Consider the following 19,530-nt stretch of genomic DNA (forward strand, 5'->3'; position numbering starts at 1 on the left):
TGGGCGAGTAGTCGCGACAGTGGTACTAGAAGACGGTGGCGGCGTCATGGCCATCAACGTTTCAGAGCGCAGCGCTCGCCGGCGCCTGAAACTCTTGCAGTTGGCGTCTGTAGCCCGGCCTGACTGTCACGCACATGTGCATGTCGCCCGTGGCCTCGGGGGGACTACGCATACGCAGTACATAGTACATGTAGCCCGTCTGGTTGAGCGTTTCACGTCCAGCGGCGCTCGATGCACCGAGCATCGATGCCCTGGCCCGCTGCACCCCTCGGGTCGACGCCGCCTGCAGCCAGTGGGCGGCTGTCTTGACTAAGTCGACGGGTACTTTCTCCGTAGCCGTCTGTGTATCGACTAAACTATATGTGCCAGTACTTAGTCGAGTACTGAGTAGTACGCTTCCAAACATAGATACATGCTTAGTCTACCCACCCCCAAATAGACACATGCTACACAGTGACAGACAGTACTTACACTGCCCATACAGCCACTGCCATCCCTGCTGCCCCAGCAGCCGTCGACCATGCACGTCATTGCAACAAGGCGCCACTAGATCAATGGGTTGCATCTGCATTCTCCATGGAAAAGCCCGACAAGCCTCCTCCACCCTGCCATCAGCTCGCCCGGACAGTGGGGCGATCCAACTTGATGGCCTCCCACATGTCTTCGGAGATTACTTGCTGTTGGTTGGGCTTGTGCAGTGATAACAGTGCTGGCTGTGCTCGGGCATCGGTATAAGTACATTTACATTTATGTATCGTCTATGTAGCGAGGACATGATATGTACATGGACAGCAGAAAGCCGTTGATTGGCAGCCGTGGCGAGCAAGGTTGATGCAGGCGAGCTTAATAGGAACATCGTGGCCGGTCGCTCTTTCCTCGCAGCGACCCGGGTGGTTCGTTCGTTCCTTCCCACCTGGGCCTGTAAGTCCTTGTATGTAAATATGGATTACAAACACACTCCCCCCTCCCCCGATACTTACATGGTTGCGTCCAAACACCATCGACTTTCTCACACCGCCTGGCGCAGAGGCCTGTTGCCGCCCAAGCCTGCCTATCCGCATTTTAGCTAATTCATCTAACCCCCCCTCCCCCCCCTACGGTAACGGTGCTAACAAGCATGCCAGACTGACAACAAACACTCCCCCAAGTACCCTAGCACGTGAGACGTGGCTACAGCCATGATCCAGGCTATGGCCGTCACCTAGCTAGAGTACGTACCTACGATAGAGTACATGCATCGAGTACATACAAACACACGGCGCCTGCCCAATCGGCGTGCCCCCGCCCACGAGGCAAGTGGGGGCAGCAGCTCCTACAAAACCACCCAATCTGCTCGCTGCGCCTCCCTTGCGTCCTCATATTGCGGCTACATGGCCATTGTTACCCGCAGCCATCACCACCAATTGCACTGCCAATCCCGTCTTATTGCAATAAAAACAAAAAAAAGTCTAGTCCAACCAACCACTGCCCTCTTCCGCCTCTAGGCCACCCGACAAGCGAGCGGACCCAGGGGCCCCGCTACCACTCGACCGGGGTCTCACCGACAGCCGAGTCCGCGCCCGCAGTGAGCCATCCATCCATTGTTTTGGCTGGCCGTTGGAAAACACAACGAGGCTCATTGTCAGCCTGCATCGCATATCCACACCTCCCGACTCCTGCCTCCGTGTGCATACCCCCTCGCCGAGCACTGATGCACCCCAAACATGGCGCCGCTTGAACAGCAATGGGTCAACGTCCAGCAAAAGACCTTCACCAAATGGTGCCCATCTCTGCCCGCCCCCCCCCCTCTCCGCGCCACTACTAACCACACCAATGCAGGCTCAACAGCAAACTAAAGATCCGGAGCGTCGAGATCTCAGACCTCATCACAGACCTCTCTGATGGCGTACGCAACCCCGCCTCTCCTTCTCTCTGCCCCCCGCCGCACCCGTCCACTAACCCTGTCCAGATCATCCTGATCCACCTCCTGGAGATCCTCAGCAACGAGTCCCTCGGCCGATACGCCTCGCGACCAAAGCTCCGTGTCCAAAAGTTTGAAAACGTCAACAAGTCACTCGACTTTATTCGGAGTAGGAGGATCCAACTCACAAACACTGGTGCTGAGGATGTCGTCGACGGCAATAGCAAGATCATCCTCGGTCTCATATGGACCCTCATTCTCCGCTTCACCATTAGCGACATCAACGAAGAGGGTCTGAGTGCAAAGGAGGGTCTCTTGCTGTGGTGTCAGAGAAAGACGGCTTGCTACGACGAAGTCGAAGTACGCGACTTCTCCACAAGCTGGAACGATGGATTAGCATTGTGAGTTCACCATAGTGCTCCCCCCACATCCCGTTGACCTAACATGTAAACAGCTGCGCCCTGCTCGACATTCACCGCCCCGACCTCATCGACTACGATAGCCTCGACAAGAATGACCACCGCGGAAACATGCAACTCGCTTTCGACATTGCCTCCAAGGAGATCGGCATCCCCGACCTGCTCGATGTGGAGGATGTGTGCGACGTACCCAAGCCTGATGAGCGATCCCTTATGACGTATATTGCCTACTGGTTCCACGCTTTCTCCCAGATGGAACGAGTCGAAAATGCCGGCCGAAGAGTAGAAAAGTTTGTGGCCAACATGCAAGGAGCATGGCAGATGCAGAACGACTTTGAAAGGCGCATGCGTGAGCTGCTAGGCCAGATTGCTAAGCAGCAGTCACAGTGGGAGGAGGCCACGTTTGACGGGACATATGCCGATGCAAGGGCCCAATCTGCTGAATTCACGGCATGGAAGCGCAAGAACAAGCGGACATGGGTTGCAGAGAAGTCGGACCTTGTTGGGCTGTTGGGTAACATTAGGACCAAGTTGGCCACATACCGATTGCGACCGTACGAGCCTCCAGCAGAACTCAGCCTCGACGCGCTTGATAATGCTTGGTCGGGACTGATGAAGGCCGAACGACGGCGCTCCCAGATCATCAACGAAACAATCCGAGATATCAAGAATGCCCTGCGAAAGTCTTTTGCTGACAAAGCAAACGACTTTGCTCTCGCCCTCAACACGCTATCCACATCGATTTCTGCCCTCGAAGGCGATGTCGATGACCAACTCGAGCACACCAAGGAAATTAGCAAGTCACTTGCACCACTGGACGAGTACTTGAATCTTATAGCGTCGATTGATGAACAGTGTGCCGAAGCAAATATCGAAGAAAACGACTTTACAACATATACATACGATGAACTCGAGTACGAGCTGGGTCTTGTCCGCAATTCGGTGTCGAAAAAGCTCGCCTTCCTCGAGAACCAAATGGTTGCCCGAAACATGACCAACCTGACGCCCATTCAATTAGAAGAGTTCGAATCCGTTTTCCGCCACTTTGACCGTGACGTCTCCAACTCGCTAGCAGAATTGGAATTCTCGGCGGCATTGGCGAGTTTGGGCCTAGTCTACGACGAGGACGAAATGCATGAGAGATTCCGTGAAACGAGCGGCGGCAAGGACTTTGTCACGTTTGAACAGTTTATTCGATTCATGGTTGACGAGACTGAAGACCAAAACACAGCCGAGCAAGTCTTTGAGTCGTTTAGGGAAGTTGCCGACGGCAAGGTAAGTCATCCATGTGGCTTGTTGTATACACAAAGCCAAATGCTAACCCTTGAATTATAGCCATACGTCACAGAGCTCGACCTTCGGCACTCCCTTGTACCCGATGAGGTCATTGATGACCTTCTTGCTACCATGCCCGAGCACAAAGGCCCAGATATGCAAGAAGACCGCGATATTCCCAAATTCGACTACATCACCTATATGCAGCGATACATGGGCACTACCCATACCAATGGAGGTGGTGTTGAGCAAGTCAATGGCGACTAGTGCTCGCCTCATCTTGAAACCAAGCGCGACCTCACTCCGGCTTTTGTGTGAAAGGGGGGCTTGGTTGGTGAGAAAGGATTGAACGATAACCGTGACGACTGGGAAAACTTCTCAAGGAGGATTTGACCGTTGAAGAGCAAGTGTGGCTTTTGCATAGTGGCCGTTCTTTGGAGTCACTTTGTGTCTTTGTGTGTTTTCTTCTTCCTTCCTCTTCTTCTTCTACTTTCTTCTTTTTTTTATGTACGTTGGGAAAATTGCGTACTCATGTGGCAGGAAACTGGTTCAAGGTAAGGGGGCTGTGTGTGGAGATAGGGGGGGGGGGGAGTTTGGCGTGCGTTTATGCATTGACATACATGTACGCTGCGGGCCTTGTGTGCGTTTACGTTGTTCTGAGTCTGGAGGAATGGAGGGATACCACGTAGATGGAGAACGTATGGCATTATGAAATTCTAATTAATTTGAAGTATTTGCCTGTCCGTAGTACTTACTCACTTGATGTTCTCAACTACGAATCGGTTTAATTGCCAGCCAGGAATCGTACCAACTGGATCGATGATTTCGTAGACGCAAAAACTAAAAAGAGAATAAATATCTCTGCCTCCATTTTTCTCTAAAGAAGGGAAAAAAAGCCAACACACATATCGTCATAGCAGCCAAAGATGACCTTGAAACCCATTACTCTCCACCTTTAAAGAAGAAGAAGAAAAAAGTCTCCGATATTTCTTTCCCCCCCCACCCCCACCCCACCATATCTCTCTCTCTCTCAATTCACCCCCTGCAACTCGGGCAACTCGATCAAATTCCCCTGCATAACCTTACACAAGTCCAAAAACTCCCTCTTCTCCACCTCAGTGGCAAACTCAATTTTTGCTCCACTAATCACCCCATCCTCCTTATCATGACGCTTCTTCTTCATCATCATCATCTTGGCCGCACTGGCACTCGAACTGGCGCCTGCCTTATCCTTGCCTTTGCCACTAGCAGCAGTACCATGATGGGCGACCTGGGGCGCGGCGCCATCGACGGGGACTTTTAGGCCGCGGATTTTGACCTGGCGCATACCGTCGTCCTTGACGCTTAGTGGGTCGCGCGCCGAGTTGAGGTAGAAGGCGAGGTATCCGGTGCGGAAGTCGGCGGAGAAGTGCAACAGGGCGATTACGGCGCCCGTGTCGTTGTCTTGCCAGATACGCAGCGTTTCGAGGCCGCACATTTGCTCGGCGTAGGCAAAGGATTTGGAGAGGCCCGAGTGGGTGCGCAGCGTTTTTTCCGTGCGGAAGGTTGCTAGGAGGGTGCGGCCCATTAGTTCGTTTTGGAAGAGTGCCGAGGCTGGCTTGATTGTTAGATCTTACTGTTTGTTTGTTTGTTTTGGTTTGCGGGAGGGGGGAAAGTGGATATTTTTTTTGGATACATATGAGGTAGGAGAGAGACTTACACTGCGGACTATCAAATACATAATTCACCCAACTCGTTTGCGCTACGCGGGCCGGGCCGGCTGCATGCACTACATCGTAGAATCTGAGTTCGCAGGGGACGGTGATGGAAACTTTGGCGGGGGAAAAGTAACTTGCGTAGGGAATGTACATGTGTTCGTCTTGCATGCGGAGTTCCATGCGGACTTGAGTGTCGTCGCTGAAGACCCAGATGGAGGTTACAACCCGAACGGTTCGGGTTTCCGGGTCGGTAATGCGTTTTCGTACCACAGCAATGCGGCAGTCGGTACATACAGGGATCATTTCTACGTCTCGGGGGTCGTCACGGTTGATTCGGTGGGAGTACTCGACTACTTTGCCCCGGCTGTGTGGTTTGTGTTAGTTTGTAGAAAATTGACTTTATCAATAAATAAAACAAGCTTTCTGATATGCAAGTGATGGTATAGATAGTTTATGACTTACACGTCACAAAGTATAGCCGAGTTACGAAAAGCTTCCTTTTCAAAAGCATTTCGCTGGCTCGCCGTTGTCGCGCTGCGGTGAAGTTGCTCAATCTCGGCTTGCGACAGAGTTCTTCCCAGTTCATGTGGAAATTCAGGCCCAAGGATTGGAGAGGAATGTAGTGTCGAATAACGGTTGTTGGGCCTTTGTGTATGATCCCGTATATCTGGAGAAGCCGGGCCGTTCCTGGTTGATATCGACTGTTGGCGACTCAGGCGTAATTGTTTCGATGCTAGCTGTGGACTTTGCCATCCGGTAGAACTTTGACCTGCTTCAGAAGATGCATAACTGCTGCTCGAGTAGCGCAGTGATGATTCCATGAGACTTGCCTCTGATACACTTTCTCTGGTAGGTATAGGAGTAGGCAGGCCGTTGGTCAAACTAGCTGTTGAGCACTGAGATATCCTCCGGTTATACGGAATTGAAGGTAATGATATCTTGAGGTTGGTATTCCGCGGTGAAGATCTTGATAAATCTGGATGGTCAAGGATTGGACTTTGATAGCTTGCGTCCCCGGTGCTTGGAGTTCGTGCGGGATGTTTTGGCGGGACGGGCGGCGTGGCAGAGTCTTGTGATATTATATCGAGATCTTGTACCATGCGATGGACCTCGTCCAGCTGCTGATCGAGGCTGCTGCTTGAGGTGTACATACTGTCGATACGCTCCGCCATTGGTTTCACTACTCGTTCTAAGCGAGTTGAGGACTTGCTACTCAATGTTAGTCGTTGGAGGCTACGAGACTGGCATCACTAGCCTTTGTAATGCTTGTACTAAAACTGTTATTGCGTGTTTATGCACCTGTAGCAAGTCCCTCAGATTGTCCAGATCGCCACCCTCTGTTGTCCAAGAGATCGTCTTGTACTCGGCTAGTACCAAGTCACTCCATGCTCGCTCAATTGCGAAACCGCCCACAGTCCTATGCTTTTTGATGACCTGGTATTCATCTATTAAGGAATCGAGGTCGTCGACTGCTCGCTTGCAAGCTCCGATTATAGCAGCAACTCCGGCCCGGGTTTGCTGGTCAGCACTCTGAAGCAGATCGCTCTCGCACTCGGCGTATAATGTCTCTGCCAGCAGCGTAAGCGCGTTTGCTAGACCGCCAATTTCAGTTTCAATGCAACCGAGGTTAGGCGGAGCTTGCTTGTGGCAAGCAGCGAATGCGCTTCCAATCTTCCAAGCTTTCTGAGATAACATTAGAATGTCCCCAATACTGGGGACAGTCATGGTGGCGAGCAATAAGGTTCATGTACTGAGCTACGATAAGCAGTCAGGCAGACGGCAAAGACGGAAAGTGGTATCAACGATAGCAGAGTGATCAGCACATAAACTCTAGTAGAAACACCGTCTGTGAGAGAGGGTTATACCGTGGACACGGCAGACGTGGGGCTATGGGGTGAGAGTTCGCGACCCAGTCAGAACCGGCCCGAGGCCATGCACTCGGGTATAGGGCTCCATGGCGATGTGTGCTACAAAGGTAAGGTGTCAAATATTCGCTTTGGCGGAGGATGAAGCAGGAGAACATGGGGGCCTGATGCTCAAGTATGTAAGCGAACCACCAAGCCACGTGGGGCAAGTAGCGTCCCGTCATTGGCGTATGTTTATCTTCACCACACGGCTGGTACTCAGCCACCCCGCACAGGTGCTCAGACATGGCAAGCGCCGCCATATCCAACCAACAAGCTTACGGGTACGACTTTGAGCTCGGACACGACCAATTCCAACAAATATAGCACGCAATGTTTGAGTGGCTTACACTTGGTGCCAGTGGAAGACTGCAGTCTAGACTGAACACCCCCACGGCAGGTGTCAATGGTTCAGGGTACATTAATCTGTCTTGGATGTTCTGATGTAGATATACAGCCCCGAGGAGCCGCCCCTCGACGGCCAATTGGAGTAGAAAAGTAGGAGAAGAGTAGGCGCACGCAAAAATCCACACAGCATCCTTCAGGATCAAGTGGCTGAAATCACCATGCCCGAGGTTCCGTGTGCTCAGGAGCGTAGTATTGTACAAAATTCTGCAAACGGTCGTTGACGTGTCTTCGTTGGATATTTATGCAAGTGGAGAGAAGAGACTGCACAGGTTAGTAAGTCAACGAAAAATCACTGAACGCAGACAAGTGTAAATTCCCAAAATGAGAGTGCTTCAGAGAAACATGCACGCAGACTCTATGCCTCCGTGGTGCGACGAGTTAAATGCGCCTCAATCCAACAAGAAAGCGGACTCATTCGCTGATGAGCGTAAAACAAAGACACCACACTCACCGGATGAGAGATGGCCTAGGCTCGCTTCGCGAGTAACCGAGATATAGAATCAGAGGGAGGTAGCCGTAGTGGATAGCGACACGGGAGACATCGATGATGCGGGCAATGCGCTCCTAGTAGACGGTCAATGTGTGTTTCCTGCATCTGTATCTACGAATTGTAGCCTACCTTGGACTCTTCCGATAGTTGATACATGATTGCTGTGTGGTCGACTGTCGGTTTGGGCAAGTCAGGACGGGTGACGAAATAGGTGACGGCGGGCTTGGTGGGCGTGATTGCGATGATGCGCAAAGCTCAAAATCTTGGGGTCCATGCACGGGCCGGAGACATGGGCGAAATTAACCATATATGGACTAGCGCAGGACTGGACTGTCGAGCTCCGAGATCTTTCAGCCATGTTCAACTCCACCTTCAACACGCCACGACATCCCTCGCGCTCAGCCAACAGTGTTAGGCACACGAAGAACGTGGTGCGATCTGAGATATCCAATTTTTGACGCTCACTTCGCTAAATTTCAGCCATGTCGGCTCCAAGCGCCCGTCACTGGTACGTTCTCTAAATCAATAACAACTAGCATGTTCTAATCAATGTGCAGGGAGCAGAACAAAGAAGCCACCGTATACGTCGGTAATCTCCATGAGCGCGTCACACCCCGCATCCTTCACGAGCTGATGCTCAACACCGGCCGTGTACGCAATGTGAATATGCCAGTCGATCGTGTCAATGGGCAGCACCAAAGTTTTGGCTTCGTCGAGTTCCACACAGAAGCTGAAGCCGACTATGCTTCTAAAATTCTCAACAATGTTGCTCTTTATGGAAGCCGGATACGCGTGAATAAGGCATCCGCAGACAAGCAAAAGAATGTGGAGATTGGTGCAGAGCTGTTCGTTGGCAATCTCGATCCAGGTGTAGACGAAAAGACTCTGTACGACACATTCAGCCGATTCGGACCACTGGTGAATGCGCCAAAGGTTGCGCGCGACGAAGTCACGACCGCGTCCAAAGGCTACGGTTTCATCTCCTACGGCGATTTCGAGTCCTCGGATGCGGCCATCGCCAGTATGCACAACCAATACATCATGTCCAAGCAGATCACAGTTCAGTACGCGTATAAGAAAGATGGCAAGGGCGAGCGACATGGAGACGAAGCCGAGCGTATGCTTGCCAAACAAGCCAAGGCTCACGGAGTTGCGCCTGCTGTTCAGCCTCTGCCAGCACATCTTTTCCAGCTTCCTCCAGGCGCTGCCCCGACGGGACCAGCTATGCCTGTAGATGGAAGAGGCGTACCCGGCGCGCCAAGCGGGCCAGGAGGATATGGACCACCGAGCGGACCTCCTGGCTTTGTACCCAACGGACCCGGAGGTTATGGGAGACCACCTTCTGCCGCCCCCATCGGCCACCCGTCACTCCCTCCTCCTCCAACGGGTCTACCTGCTCGCCCACCGAGTGGTGCCCCAACAAACTTCTTCCCTCCACCCCCGGGATTTGCAGCTCCACCACCAGGCTTTGGGGCCCCTCCACCCGGTTTTGGAGGCCCTCCAGGTTATGCGCAAGCACCTAGGTAGATACAGTAATGACTGGGTGTAAGAACAGGCATCAATAGGACTATTGCTGCATATAAAGGCGTTGCGCTCTCGACGAGTCCATCATAGGTGCTTCAGGCACGTATTAGGGATCAGTTAATAAGCTTAGCCTGCAGCCATACCACCAGCACGTGGTACTTAGAGTTAAATCCGGCGTCGATCCCTGGACGCCGCTCCGATGTTCCAGTATGAAGTCACACGTAGAAAGCGAGGTATGCAGTAGAATTATTCTCACGTAGAGACATACGAAGTTCTATTCAAGAAAATGCTGTAAAAGTCAGTAGAAGAGAAGGAACACGAAACGGAAATGAAAGAAAGCAAAGACACTAGGCGCTTAAACCCATATGCGCAGATCCACGTACGTCTGCTCGTCCCAAGCCGCATATAACTAGCCCACTCGAGGCAACAAATGAAAAGCAGTAGCTTGTCAAACCCAGACTTAAAACAAAAGAAATGATGTACGAGATAGTCCTGTGATGCATGGTCCCATTCCACATCCTTGGCCACCATTACGAGAAGCTGACAAACTTTGGATCGCGGGGGATGCCGTCGGCTCCAATGTTGTTCTTCTTGAATCGATCCTGCATGTATATTCTGCGCGCCTCATCAAAGTCGACACCTTGTCGCTTCATGATGCTCATGACCTCCTTCTTCCCCGCGTCATCAAGGCCTTGGCGCGAGTCGCCAGATTCTACATTGCCACTGAGGTCAAATGCTGATGACGATAGGCCTGCTTCGATATCGTCGCGGAAGGAGGTTGGTAGTCGCGCATATATGGGTTCAGGGATGGGCAGGACGTGGATCCAACGGTGCCGGGTGAAGTATGCGGCTGTGATGCGTCAGTAACCAGCAGTGAGGTGGGGTGCAAGGAAAGTACCTGTTGCAACGGCCAGGACAAAAAAGCAGACTGAGTAGAATAGGTACTCCATGCTGGCGATGGCACTTGTGATTTGTTGATGGGATTGTGGTGTATGCGACAGAGTGAATGCCTACAAGTGCGCTCTATCGATCTGCAAGGAACGCGATGTGAGAGTGGTGACAGAGAACAAAGGAAATGGATGTGTGATGGGCTATGATGGTAATGCGGAGACGCGGGGTCTTCACGCCACAGGCAGGGACATAGGTGCAGTTATCCCGGACGACGGTGATGCGTGACAACGGAGTCGCGGACAAGACGTTTCGGCTGTCACGGCCTGAACCTTAGGCTGCGCCTCACGCTCATGCGTCGTCACTTCCGCTCCGCTGCTTGGCGGCAACGTCGGCGTCGGCGCCTATGTTGATCCATCCCCGAAACACGCACTAAGCGCATGCGGAAATGCAGACGAGGCCCTACCTTTCAATATTGGCGAACTTTCATTGACATCGTCCGTATCCACATTCCATACAGACACAATGGCCACCACTATCTCGCACGACCTTGCCTGGGAGATTACCAGTGAGTGAACAGAAACTGGTATACGAAGGACGGAGGAATAGGCGTTGACAATCGGCAGAGGGACGCAGCTCCACGCTCGTCAAGAGGGCAAATGGCGTTCAGTTCTCGCGCGATCCTCTTAACCTGAGGAACCTTTACAGCCGCAAGGTATGTAGTCTGTTTTAGATTTTGGGTCGTGTTTCGCTAACTTTGCGCAGAACGAGGGCTCAATCGCCAACAAGGTACGGCCACCACGATCTTCGGTTACGCGAAGCGCGAACACCAGATAACCCAGAAGACGTTGTTGACAATATGAACCAGGCTATTGGTGTCATCCCCGGCAAGGAGGGTGGTGTCACTCTTCTCATCAAGAAGGCCGACAAGCACCACCAACCCGCATCCGCCATCCAGACCACCACCTTCGGCCCCAGCAAGTCCACCCGCAAGTACGTCTCTTCGAACCACTGCCCTGGTAGCCGAACATGAGGATACCTGGGTATACCCCGGAAGTTTTGCTGACGGCGCTAGGACCTACTCTGCCATTGTCAACGCCACCACCAAGCGCAACTACCGCCCCGACCTCCGCAAGGACGCCGTCGCCAGGGCCTCTGCCATCCGCAAGAGCCAGAAGCCCGTCAAGGCCGACAAGCCATCAAAGCCCAGGGGTGTCAAGGCCAAGGCTGCTGCTGCTGAGAAGGCATAGATTATGAGTGGCTGGAAAATGTGCTGCATGTGAATTGGTTCGGAGTTCAACTTCATTCGGTTCATCTTCTGTGGGATTCGGAGCTCATGATATGAAATGAGCATGGGCTGCATGAACAAACTAAGCTAGAGTCTTCATAGCGAATTGACTCGGCGCGAGAAATGAATATGCTTCGAAAACCAAAGTTGGACGTTGTTACGCATTTGTTTCACATGAGGTATAAGCTTACGGGTCGATTAGAGCGCGGCTTTAAACCCCGACAAGTGAAACGCTTCTCTTACTGGACACGAAAGTTTCTGGGCGATTGACTTTGTATATGACGCCTTCCTTTGCTTGCTACTAGTACCTTGTACTGACTGGTTTTCTTTTTATCTGCTGCTCTCGCATCATGAATATGGATACAAGCTCACGCGAATTACTGACTGAATATCTCACCTACACGAGCATACTTGTATGTGTATAAACGGTACACGAGGTGTAGAACCGCGCTCTTGGTCCGTATTATGACGAGGAATTATACACCCAACTGTCAAACGCGTACTGGCACCACATGCACTGTGGATGTAGGGCCCCGAGGTATTACTCGCTAGGCCAGTCAGGGCTTACACAAGCACCTTGATCGACGTAAAAGCCACGGCACCTTCCATCGATGAGTCGACATATATCGACTGGTCTGCTTACAAGTAACAGGAACAACTTGGTGAGTAGAAGTGTATGGGGACTTACCAATCCTTGGTTTAAATACCACGAATACACCTTGTAGTAGTGGCTATTGGTTCAGCCAATTGTATCGCATAAAGATGCCTTTGTCGGCGTCGGATGTGTCCTCGAATGGAGACGTGTCGCAAGACCACCTTCTTGTTTATCTCCCCGCTTCTGCTAGATCTTTTTATGTTACACCCAAGTGTTACACCTCGGAACCACAACCGATCTCTGAGATCTGTACTTGACACTAGCTGTGTGTTTGGCGGGAATCGGCTTGCTTTTGTGCCTCACCTGACTCTCTCTGTGCTTTGGCTGAGAGGACAGCTACCGGACACGTTGGGGTTGTGATTGGTCAGAAGTGTAAAAGACCGTTTTCCTCCACAAATGGCTAGGGTGTTATCGTATGATCTAGCATCATGACTGTCTGGTAAGACGATAAAAGCTGGATAGCTGAATCGTATTCAACCAGGCATCCAACTCATTTTGGTCGCTCCTTTCGGCAATCCTTCCTCCAGACTGCGATCCTTCCGGCAACCAATGTCCCTTTCCAAGTTACAGCAGGGACAAGATCTTGTTTTCTTCAGCCTCATCATCAATTTGATACAGCAGCACATCCGCGATCGGGAAAGTCGATTGCTTCCTGGCTCTTACTACTCTCGTAATGAGTGCGCCAGCGCATACGGCGTTTGCAGTCTCGGGGCTGGGCTCTCGTACGGTGGTGGACACGACTCCATCACGAACACTCTGCGGTCGAAATAGCCAAGTAACGCGATTGGCCCTGCGCTGCCCTGGAACCCCATCATTGCGCAATTGTCGTCAAGCTGTGCCAAGCATCCCACGACCTCGTTACGGGGTTTGGCATGGCAGGGTGTTTGGAAACTGCCAAGTGGACTGTGTCCATGCTTTTGTAGCACACACTCGTAGCCAGAATACACGGTGCGCATGTGCAAGTCAGTTGTGCAAAACAACCGACGACTATACAAATGCAAGCTGCAAGATTAGCGGCGGAGATGCGCTGAAGGCGTCACGTGACCACGCTGGGGGCAGCTGATCAGTGCCACGTCTTGTGTAGTGCGTGCCAAAAGGGGGGATACCGACTAAATAAAGACAGATCTCAAGGCTGGCATGCAGTGTGCAAGATCGAAGGCAGAGCAGCAGCAGAGGACAGCACAGTGGTCATGAGGGGTGGCTAACCGAACAACCGGTACGGCTACGGGCCGCGGGGGCGTGGCCCCTTGTCAACGCCGCCAACTCACTAGGCTACCAGCCTTGGTCCGTCTGCTACTCTACTACATAACAAATATCGTCAGTCGCCCGAATCGTCGACAGCGGCTGTATCCGGCTACCCAACCTGGCAACACCTCAACGCCGCCTCTCGGCCATGGCCCCGCAGAGGCCCAGGCAGGGATGAGCTGGCCGTCACAACCGCCCCGGCTTCGCAATGTCATTAACCACGCCATTTGCCGAGTGCCATCGCCCAGCCTATCTGCCCGGTCAAACGCGGCCGCATTGTCGCAGATACACTACTCATGCCCTTACGTACCGTTCAATGGGCTGGCACTGCACAAACCTTGTACGCGCGCCGCTCGACTCTGCCTGATTGGTCGTACTTACGCCCTCTTTGTGGTTGTCTCGTCCTGATCAACCGCCCAGCACTCACCGGCAGCTAGTGTCTTACTGCGTCTTTATCGGGCATGCTGTCGGCCCACCGCTACTCTCGTTGAGCTCAGTAGAAGGTCGTTTGTTACCTCAATTCTAATTACTTGACTCTACAGAGCCTAGTCACCATACAAGTAACAAGACCAGCGGAATGTCGTGGGCTTTGGTGGACTTTAGCTGTGTCCGATACTCTCCCGTAGAGGGCACACACTACTTCCACGACCCCGCATATCCCTCCTCGATACAGTTCCTCCTCTCTGGCCGCTGGGAGCCCTGGGACGTCAGCTATGTCAAGTAGTATGTCGCGCCTCACAAACATTATCCTCGCCGGCTCATGCTGATATGGCCTAGCAAGGCTCGGGATCCAGATATTCGACGCGTAGCTGAGGAAGCCGAGACGCGACTCGCTCGGGATCCATATTCCAAATATTCTCCGTGGCCGTCTCCACCTCCTTCGACGGGTCCGCCGCCACTGACTTCAGCCTATCCTCACACTCAACCTCCACCAGTACTAATCAAGCAACCTGTGACTGATCTGGTCACTCCTTCACCATCTACTGTGGCTGAACATGCCGTTTCAGCATCGCCGCGCGACCACAGTACGCCTCCGTTACCAAATATTTCCACTAGTTATGCATCTCCCTATGGGAGTCGATCTGTAGTACCGAATGGTGTTAATCAGGCTCCTGCTGGTCCTCCAAACTTCGTTCCGCTGGCTCCGATACACAGCAGCCATGCGAACCATACTAACGGCCACCCGTCACCTCCTCAACATGCTGACATTCCATGTGATCCCACGCTGCGGGATCCATCATCGAAGCCAGTATTGACAGCCCAGACAATTCTGTCACGCACCAGAGAAACTAAGATCCTACTCTCAATCGACGGCGATGGTATTAGAGGACTGTCTGCCTTACTCTTGGTCGAATCGCTCGTCAATGCAATCTGTGTCAAGGTTGGACAGCGCTTAGACAGCCACCAAATCTTTGACTTGACAGGAGGATGCTCTCTAGGAGGGATTATAGCCATTATGCTGTGCCGGCTTCGGATGCAAGCCCACCGAGCTAGAGAGGCCTATAAGCAGATTGCGAAACAGGTCTTTGCAAACAAGAAGGACTACTTTAAGTACTTGGATCCACATGCACAAGTGCGAAGTGTAGATGATAGCGCATTGGAAGATGCGATTAAGAGTGTCGTCCGACAGGAGCTGGGCAACCCAGATGAAATACTGCTCGACGGACGGACGGACTCGGGCGATGTGTGAGTAGCGTTCTTGTTTTTCTATATAATATCTAACGCTATATGCAGATTCGCAATTACAACACAAATGGATATCGGTACGTACTCTAGCGGTATACCCTCCTTATTGTAGTGATAGTACTAACAAAATCCAGGCACCAACCGAGCAGCACTAATACGTTCCTACCAAACACGCCGCATCACAGGCCCAGATCTAGAACCCGACATGCCCATATGGCAAACCATGAAAGCCACGTCAGCAGCTCCGCGCTATATTCAATCCGAAAAAGCCGTTCCCCAACGCTTCGTAATCGAAAAAGGCCTCGTCGACCACGGCACCACGAAAAACAACCCCGTCCGCGATATCCTCTACGAATGCCGCAAGCTCTTCCGCTACGCAAACGACATGATGATCATCGTCTCCGTCGGCACAGGCATCGGCCTCGACCGCACCCGCGAAATTCCCGAAATGGCAAATAGCGTCGAGGACCGCAAGGCCGAAGCCCGCGGCTGGGGCGAGCGCTTCGAAGCTGATCACGCGGCTCTTATTGAGAGGAACTGGATGAAGTATTTTCGCTTCGATGTCACGGGTCTGGAGGATGTGCCGCTGGAGGAGTGGAGCCATGAGGATGTTATTAAGGAGAAGACGTCGGCGTATTTGGCCCAGCCCGAAGTTTGTCAGAGGTTTTATGCCTGTGTTGATGCTATTGCGGCGTTGTTGCTTGGGCCTCAGGGTCGGTAGTACCCGGGGGACTGGAGGGGAAGGGTGTTGGAGAAAAAGAGTGAGAAATGAGATATTGCACTGGGTGGATTAGTCTTTTTTTTTAAAAAAAAAAAAGCGACTCGGTGGTCCTCGTCATCATCATTTGTCGTCGGTTTGTTCTTTACATCTTACTTTATGTATTTCGGCACGAGTTTAAATGCTTTTTTTTGTGTTGCTAGAGAAACTCTTATTTTTTTTGTATCTTAATGAGAATTATATCTCATTAATATACATTGAATATCAAATGATCAATACAAACACATATATATATATATTTGATTATCTGGTTCAAGGTGAAGCGTCTCTCTCTTCCTCATACTAAATTCCCTTACGGTTAGATTAGATCGAGATCGTAAAATCCGTTCCAAAACAATGGGTGGGTGCCCTGCACTAAATAAGGGAGTCGCCGACCGTTTTTTTTTTTTTTGCGGGGCACACCCCCTCCTTCTCTCGGAGAATTAATCGCGGGGGTGTATGTAGTATATTACACATTACTTTGCGTATCAGGTGATGTGTTCGTGACTTTCTGGATTGCAAATGGAAGGGGGATTTTTTTATGCTGGTAAGATGGTTATGAGGGTTTGATGACGATAGAAATGAGTGTGATAAAGAAAAAAAAGGGAAGAAAACAGAATGGTTGTTTATAGTTTTCCTAGGTTCTAGTCAATAGTGAGTTTCTGTAAGCAAAGAAGCGTCTTTTTTAGGGATAAAGTCATGATCGCAAGGTGTGAATGGGTATTTCAGTCATGTGGCATCATGTATGTTAGTTTTTCATGTAAGACTAAATATAACTAGGGAATAGGGTATCTACAACAACAACTCAAAAAGTTCCAAATCTCAAACTCCTCCCTACACTGGAACGTAACGCTGCGTCACAACTCGGCATACTCAACGCTGAAAATCCCCACTATTTCTCATCCTAAATCCGGTACTAACCCTCTCAATAGGTCCCTGTCTCTCCGCCCTATCAACACTAAGCCGCTGATTCAAACTCGTAGCGCCATCTAGTCCATTCAGCACAGTCATACCGCCCTTCGCAGCGCTCCGCGCAGTCGTACTGCGACTGGTGACGGGAAGCAGCGAGCCCCCGTCGTTCCACCTGTTCGCACGCGCACTGCTTAGGTAACTCTCGATGCTGCGGCGGCCGTCGGGACGGTACGCAGGGCTGCGATTACGGCTGCGGCTGAGTGCCTCCTCGATAGTGCGGGTATCGAGTGCATCGCCGTAGTCAAGTCGCTCGATGCCCGCGTAGGGATCTGTAAGGGCATCATTGTTATGCTCCGCACGGGCCTTCTGCCGGGCTGCTCTTCGGTCGCGGAATCTGCGTTTTACTTCGCGGAAGAAGTCGCCGATTGCGTCGAAGGAGAGAGCGATGGCGATGAAGGGGATGGAGATTGCGAGGCCGATGCCGAACATGTATTTGCCGACGTAGGAAAGGGGGAGTGAGGGTTCGTCGCTGCCGGGGCGGTGGGGGAATTCTTGGATGTTGATTGTAAACATGGCGGCGATGAAGGAGAGGGGGAGGAAGATGATGGTGACGATGGTGAAGACCATGATTGTTTGGCTTTGACGGGCGGTGCCTGCGGCTTGATCGCGGGCGAAGCGCGCTTCGAAAGCGTTGGCATGCTTCTGCTTCAGGTCGAGCAAGTCGGTGATTGAATCGTAGATGCGCTTGGCTTGCCTGTTCATGCGCTCAAGATCCTTGAGGTGGATGTCGATTGTCTTGAGCAGCTCTTTAAACCGCTTCTTTATATCCTGCTGACTTTTGTGCTCCTCTCGATAGATGTCTGTGATGCTGGCCTCCATATCAGGAAGTACGCTGCGCTGATCCTCCAGTACTTTGGCGATCATGTTCAGTTCATCGCGAATATCCTTGATCTCAGCCAAAAGGTCCGTCTCAGCACCAATGTCTAGTAGCTTGTCGACAAATAGAGGGGCGTGGGCAGCTGATCGGTCGCTATCGTCATAGTCAAATTCTTCCTCGCGGATTGGAGGGTCGGTCAAAGCGTGTGAATGGGAGTGATGCGGCACATGTCGCCGATTGTGCTCCCTTTGCCTTCCCTCTGCTTCAAGGTGACGTGAGAAGCGGTTGGGCCGACGGTGGTGTTGTAGCCATGCCGATGCTTGCGCAGAAGCCGTATTGAACTCTTTGAACAGTATTGTCTCCATTTCGGTAGCGTCACCTATACTGGATTCAAACATGTCAAGAAACTGGTAGTCCTCGTCGCCAGTACGGTGACGATCAAAGACTCCACTGCACCTTCCAGAGATGATCATAGCCAAATCGTACACATTTCGAACCGGATCTCTGGTCTTGCTGTTGATGTCTTCGATGATGCCATCGAGAACATTGAGCGGATCGTTCCTAGGCTGCTGCCATCTTTGAGGAAAAGCGGTCACAATCAAGTCCTTGCCTAATGTCCACATCCATAGTTGATCAACCATGAATATCTTCGGATCCACATGCTGAGGGTCGTTCGACTTGCATTGATACCGGTAGACGACTTGGTCACGATCACGAGACTGTGTGTCAATGTTGTGATAAAAGAACTGATCCAATGTACGCCGTACATGCAGTGAAATCTGCGAAGAGGTCAGATGAGCTCGTAGCAGCATCTCATCGTACGTTTTCGCGCGCGGAGGGGGTGGCCTATTAGCTCGTCCATCATTTTTCTCGTAACTCTTTATAATTTGTGTTTTCCTAATCGCAGCTTGCATTTCCTGGCGCCGGCGGTCAGACTCAAAGTGCAGATATGGCATGAAGGCAAATATGTTGCCCTTTGCAACCGTCGTCGGGTCTTTCCGTCCAGGACTGCCAGGCGACTTGAGGTGACCGCTGAGAGTGAGAGAAGAGCTTGTATGTGTTCTTTTTGCATGGTGTTCGGGTCCTCTGGTAGGTGTTTCGGTGCCGCCAGATCGCTTGCCAGCCGGCTTCGACCCACCCCACTTCTGCGTCTTCTTGGTCTTATCTTTTGTTTTTCCTCTTACTTCTTTGTTAGCCGCATGGCCCGGGCCCGTCCCGGCAGTCCAATCCGTTTGTTCTGTGCTGGCTGTACCTGTTCGCGCAGGTGTCTTGGGAAAGTGCGACGAGGTTGAATCTTGCATGGCGACTGCTGGGTCAATAGTTAAGCCCAGGCCATTATTGACGGTGATGTGTGGAACCCCTGGGTCACCACCATCAGAAAGGTCTGATTCATCGTGATTCTTTGGAGCACGTGGCGTGCTCTGACACAGCGGTCTCATGAAATGCGAGTGTATTTGCTGTCCACGGTGCTGGTGGCTAAAGGACCGTTCCAGCGCCTTGAACCCCTCAACGTCGCTGGCTCCTTCCTCAATGAATGCTTTAGTCAGCAATGCCTCCACCCAGGCCATGTTGTTTGCAGGCAGATGTATCCATCTGAAACTTGTT

At 51.8% G+C, this 19,530-nt stretch overlaps 7 protein-coding genes across 7 annotated transcripts; 4 read left to right on the forward strand and 3 right to left on the reverse strand.

The window, feature by feature from the left end:
- Positions 1-61: 61 nt before the first annotated feature.
- Positions 62-531, reverse strand: COCMIDRAFT_28786 (uncharacterized protein; the record flags this gene model as incomplete). The annotated part of the gene is made up of 2 exons (XM_007692672.1): positions 62-421; positions 472-531. The coding sequence occupies 2 exons, from the start codon at positions 529-531 to the stop codon at positions 62-64; spliced, it is 420 nt and encodes a 139-aa protein (XP_007690862.1).
- Positions 532-1,703: 1,172 nt separating this feature from the next.
- On the forward strand, positions 1,704-3,861 carry COCMIDRAFT_7837 (uncharacterized protein; the record flags this gene model as incomplete). The annotated part of the gene is made up of 5 exons (XM_007692667.1): positions 1,704-1,759; positions 1,819-1,885; positions 1,949-2,301; positions 2,355-3,594; positions 3,655-3,861. 5 exons carry the CDS (start codon positions 1,704-1,706, stop codon positions 3,859-3,861), a joined length of 1,923 nt encoding a protein of 640 aa, XP_007690857.1.
- A 763-nt stretch (positions 3,862-4,624) lies between these two features.
- Positions 4,625-7,016, reverse strand: COCMIDRAFT_103105 (uncharacterized protein; the record flags this gene model as incomplete). Its single annotated transcript, XM_007692691.1, has 4 exons — positions 4,625-5,187; positions 5,294-5,655; positions 5,754-6,496; positions 6,543-7,016. The coding sequence occupies 4 exons, from the start codon at positions 7,014-7,016 to the stop codon at positions 4,625-4,627; spliced, it is 2,142 nt and encodes a 713-aa protein (XP_007690881.1).
- Positions 7,017-8,575: 1,559 nt separating this feature from the next.
- On the forward strand, positions 8,576-9,620 carry COCMIDRAFT_39349 (uncharacterized protein; the record flags this gene model as incomplete). Its single annotated transcript, XM_007692680.1, has 2 exons — positions 8,576-8,601; positions 8,651-9,620. The coding sequence occupies 2 exons, from the start codon at positions 8,576-8,578 to the stop codon at positions 9,618-9,620; spliced, it is 996 nt and encodes a 331-aa protein (XP_007690870.1).
- A 527-nt stretch (positions 9,621-10,147) lies between these two features.
- Positions 10,148-10,567, reverse strand: COCMIDRAFT_103076 (uncharacterized protein; the record flags this gene model as incomplete). The annotated part of the gene is made up of 2 exons (XM_007692692.1): positions 10,148-10,467; positions 10,516-10,567. The coding sequence occupies 2 exons, from the start codon at positions 10,565-10,567 to the stop codon at positions 10,148-10,150; spliced, it is 372 nt and encodes a 123-aa protein (XP_007690882.1).
- Positions 10,568-11,030: 463 nt separating this feature from the next.
- On the forward strand, positions 11,031-11,755 carry COCMIDRAFT_39351 (uncharacterized protein; the record flags this gene model as incomplete). The annotated part of the gene is made up of 5 exons (XM_007692681.1): positions 11,031-11,073; positions 11,132-11,220; positions 11,271-11,294; positions 11,374-11,498; positions 11,581-11,755. The coding sequence occupies 5 exons, from the start codon at positions 11,031-11,033 to the stop codon at positions 11,753-11,755; spliced, it is 456 nt and encodes a 151-aa protein (XP_007690871.1).
- Positions 11,756-14,270: 2,515 nt separating this feature from the next.
- COCMIDRAFT_103068 (uncharacterized protein) lies at positions 14,271-16,100 on the forward strand (the record flags this gene model as incomplete). Its single annotated transcript, XM_007692693.1, has 4 exons — positions 14,271-14,416; positions 14,471-15,379; positions 15,428-15,456; positions 15,514-16,100. 4 exons carry the CDS (start codon positions 14,271-14,273, stop codon positions 16,098-16,100), a joined length of 1,671 nt encoding a protein of 556 aa, XP_007690883.1.
- Positions 16,101-19,530: the final 3,430 nt, after the last annotated feature.

This window comes from Bipolaris oryzae, assembly GCF_000523455.1.
Source record: "Bipolaris oryzae ATCC 44560 unplaced genomic scaffold scaffold_137, whole genome shotgun sequence".
Taxonomy (NCBI): domain Eukaryota; kingdom Fungi; phylum Ascomycota; class Dothideomycetes; order Pleosporales; family Pleosporaceae; genus Bipolaris; species Bipolaris oryzae.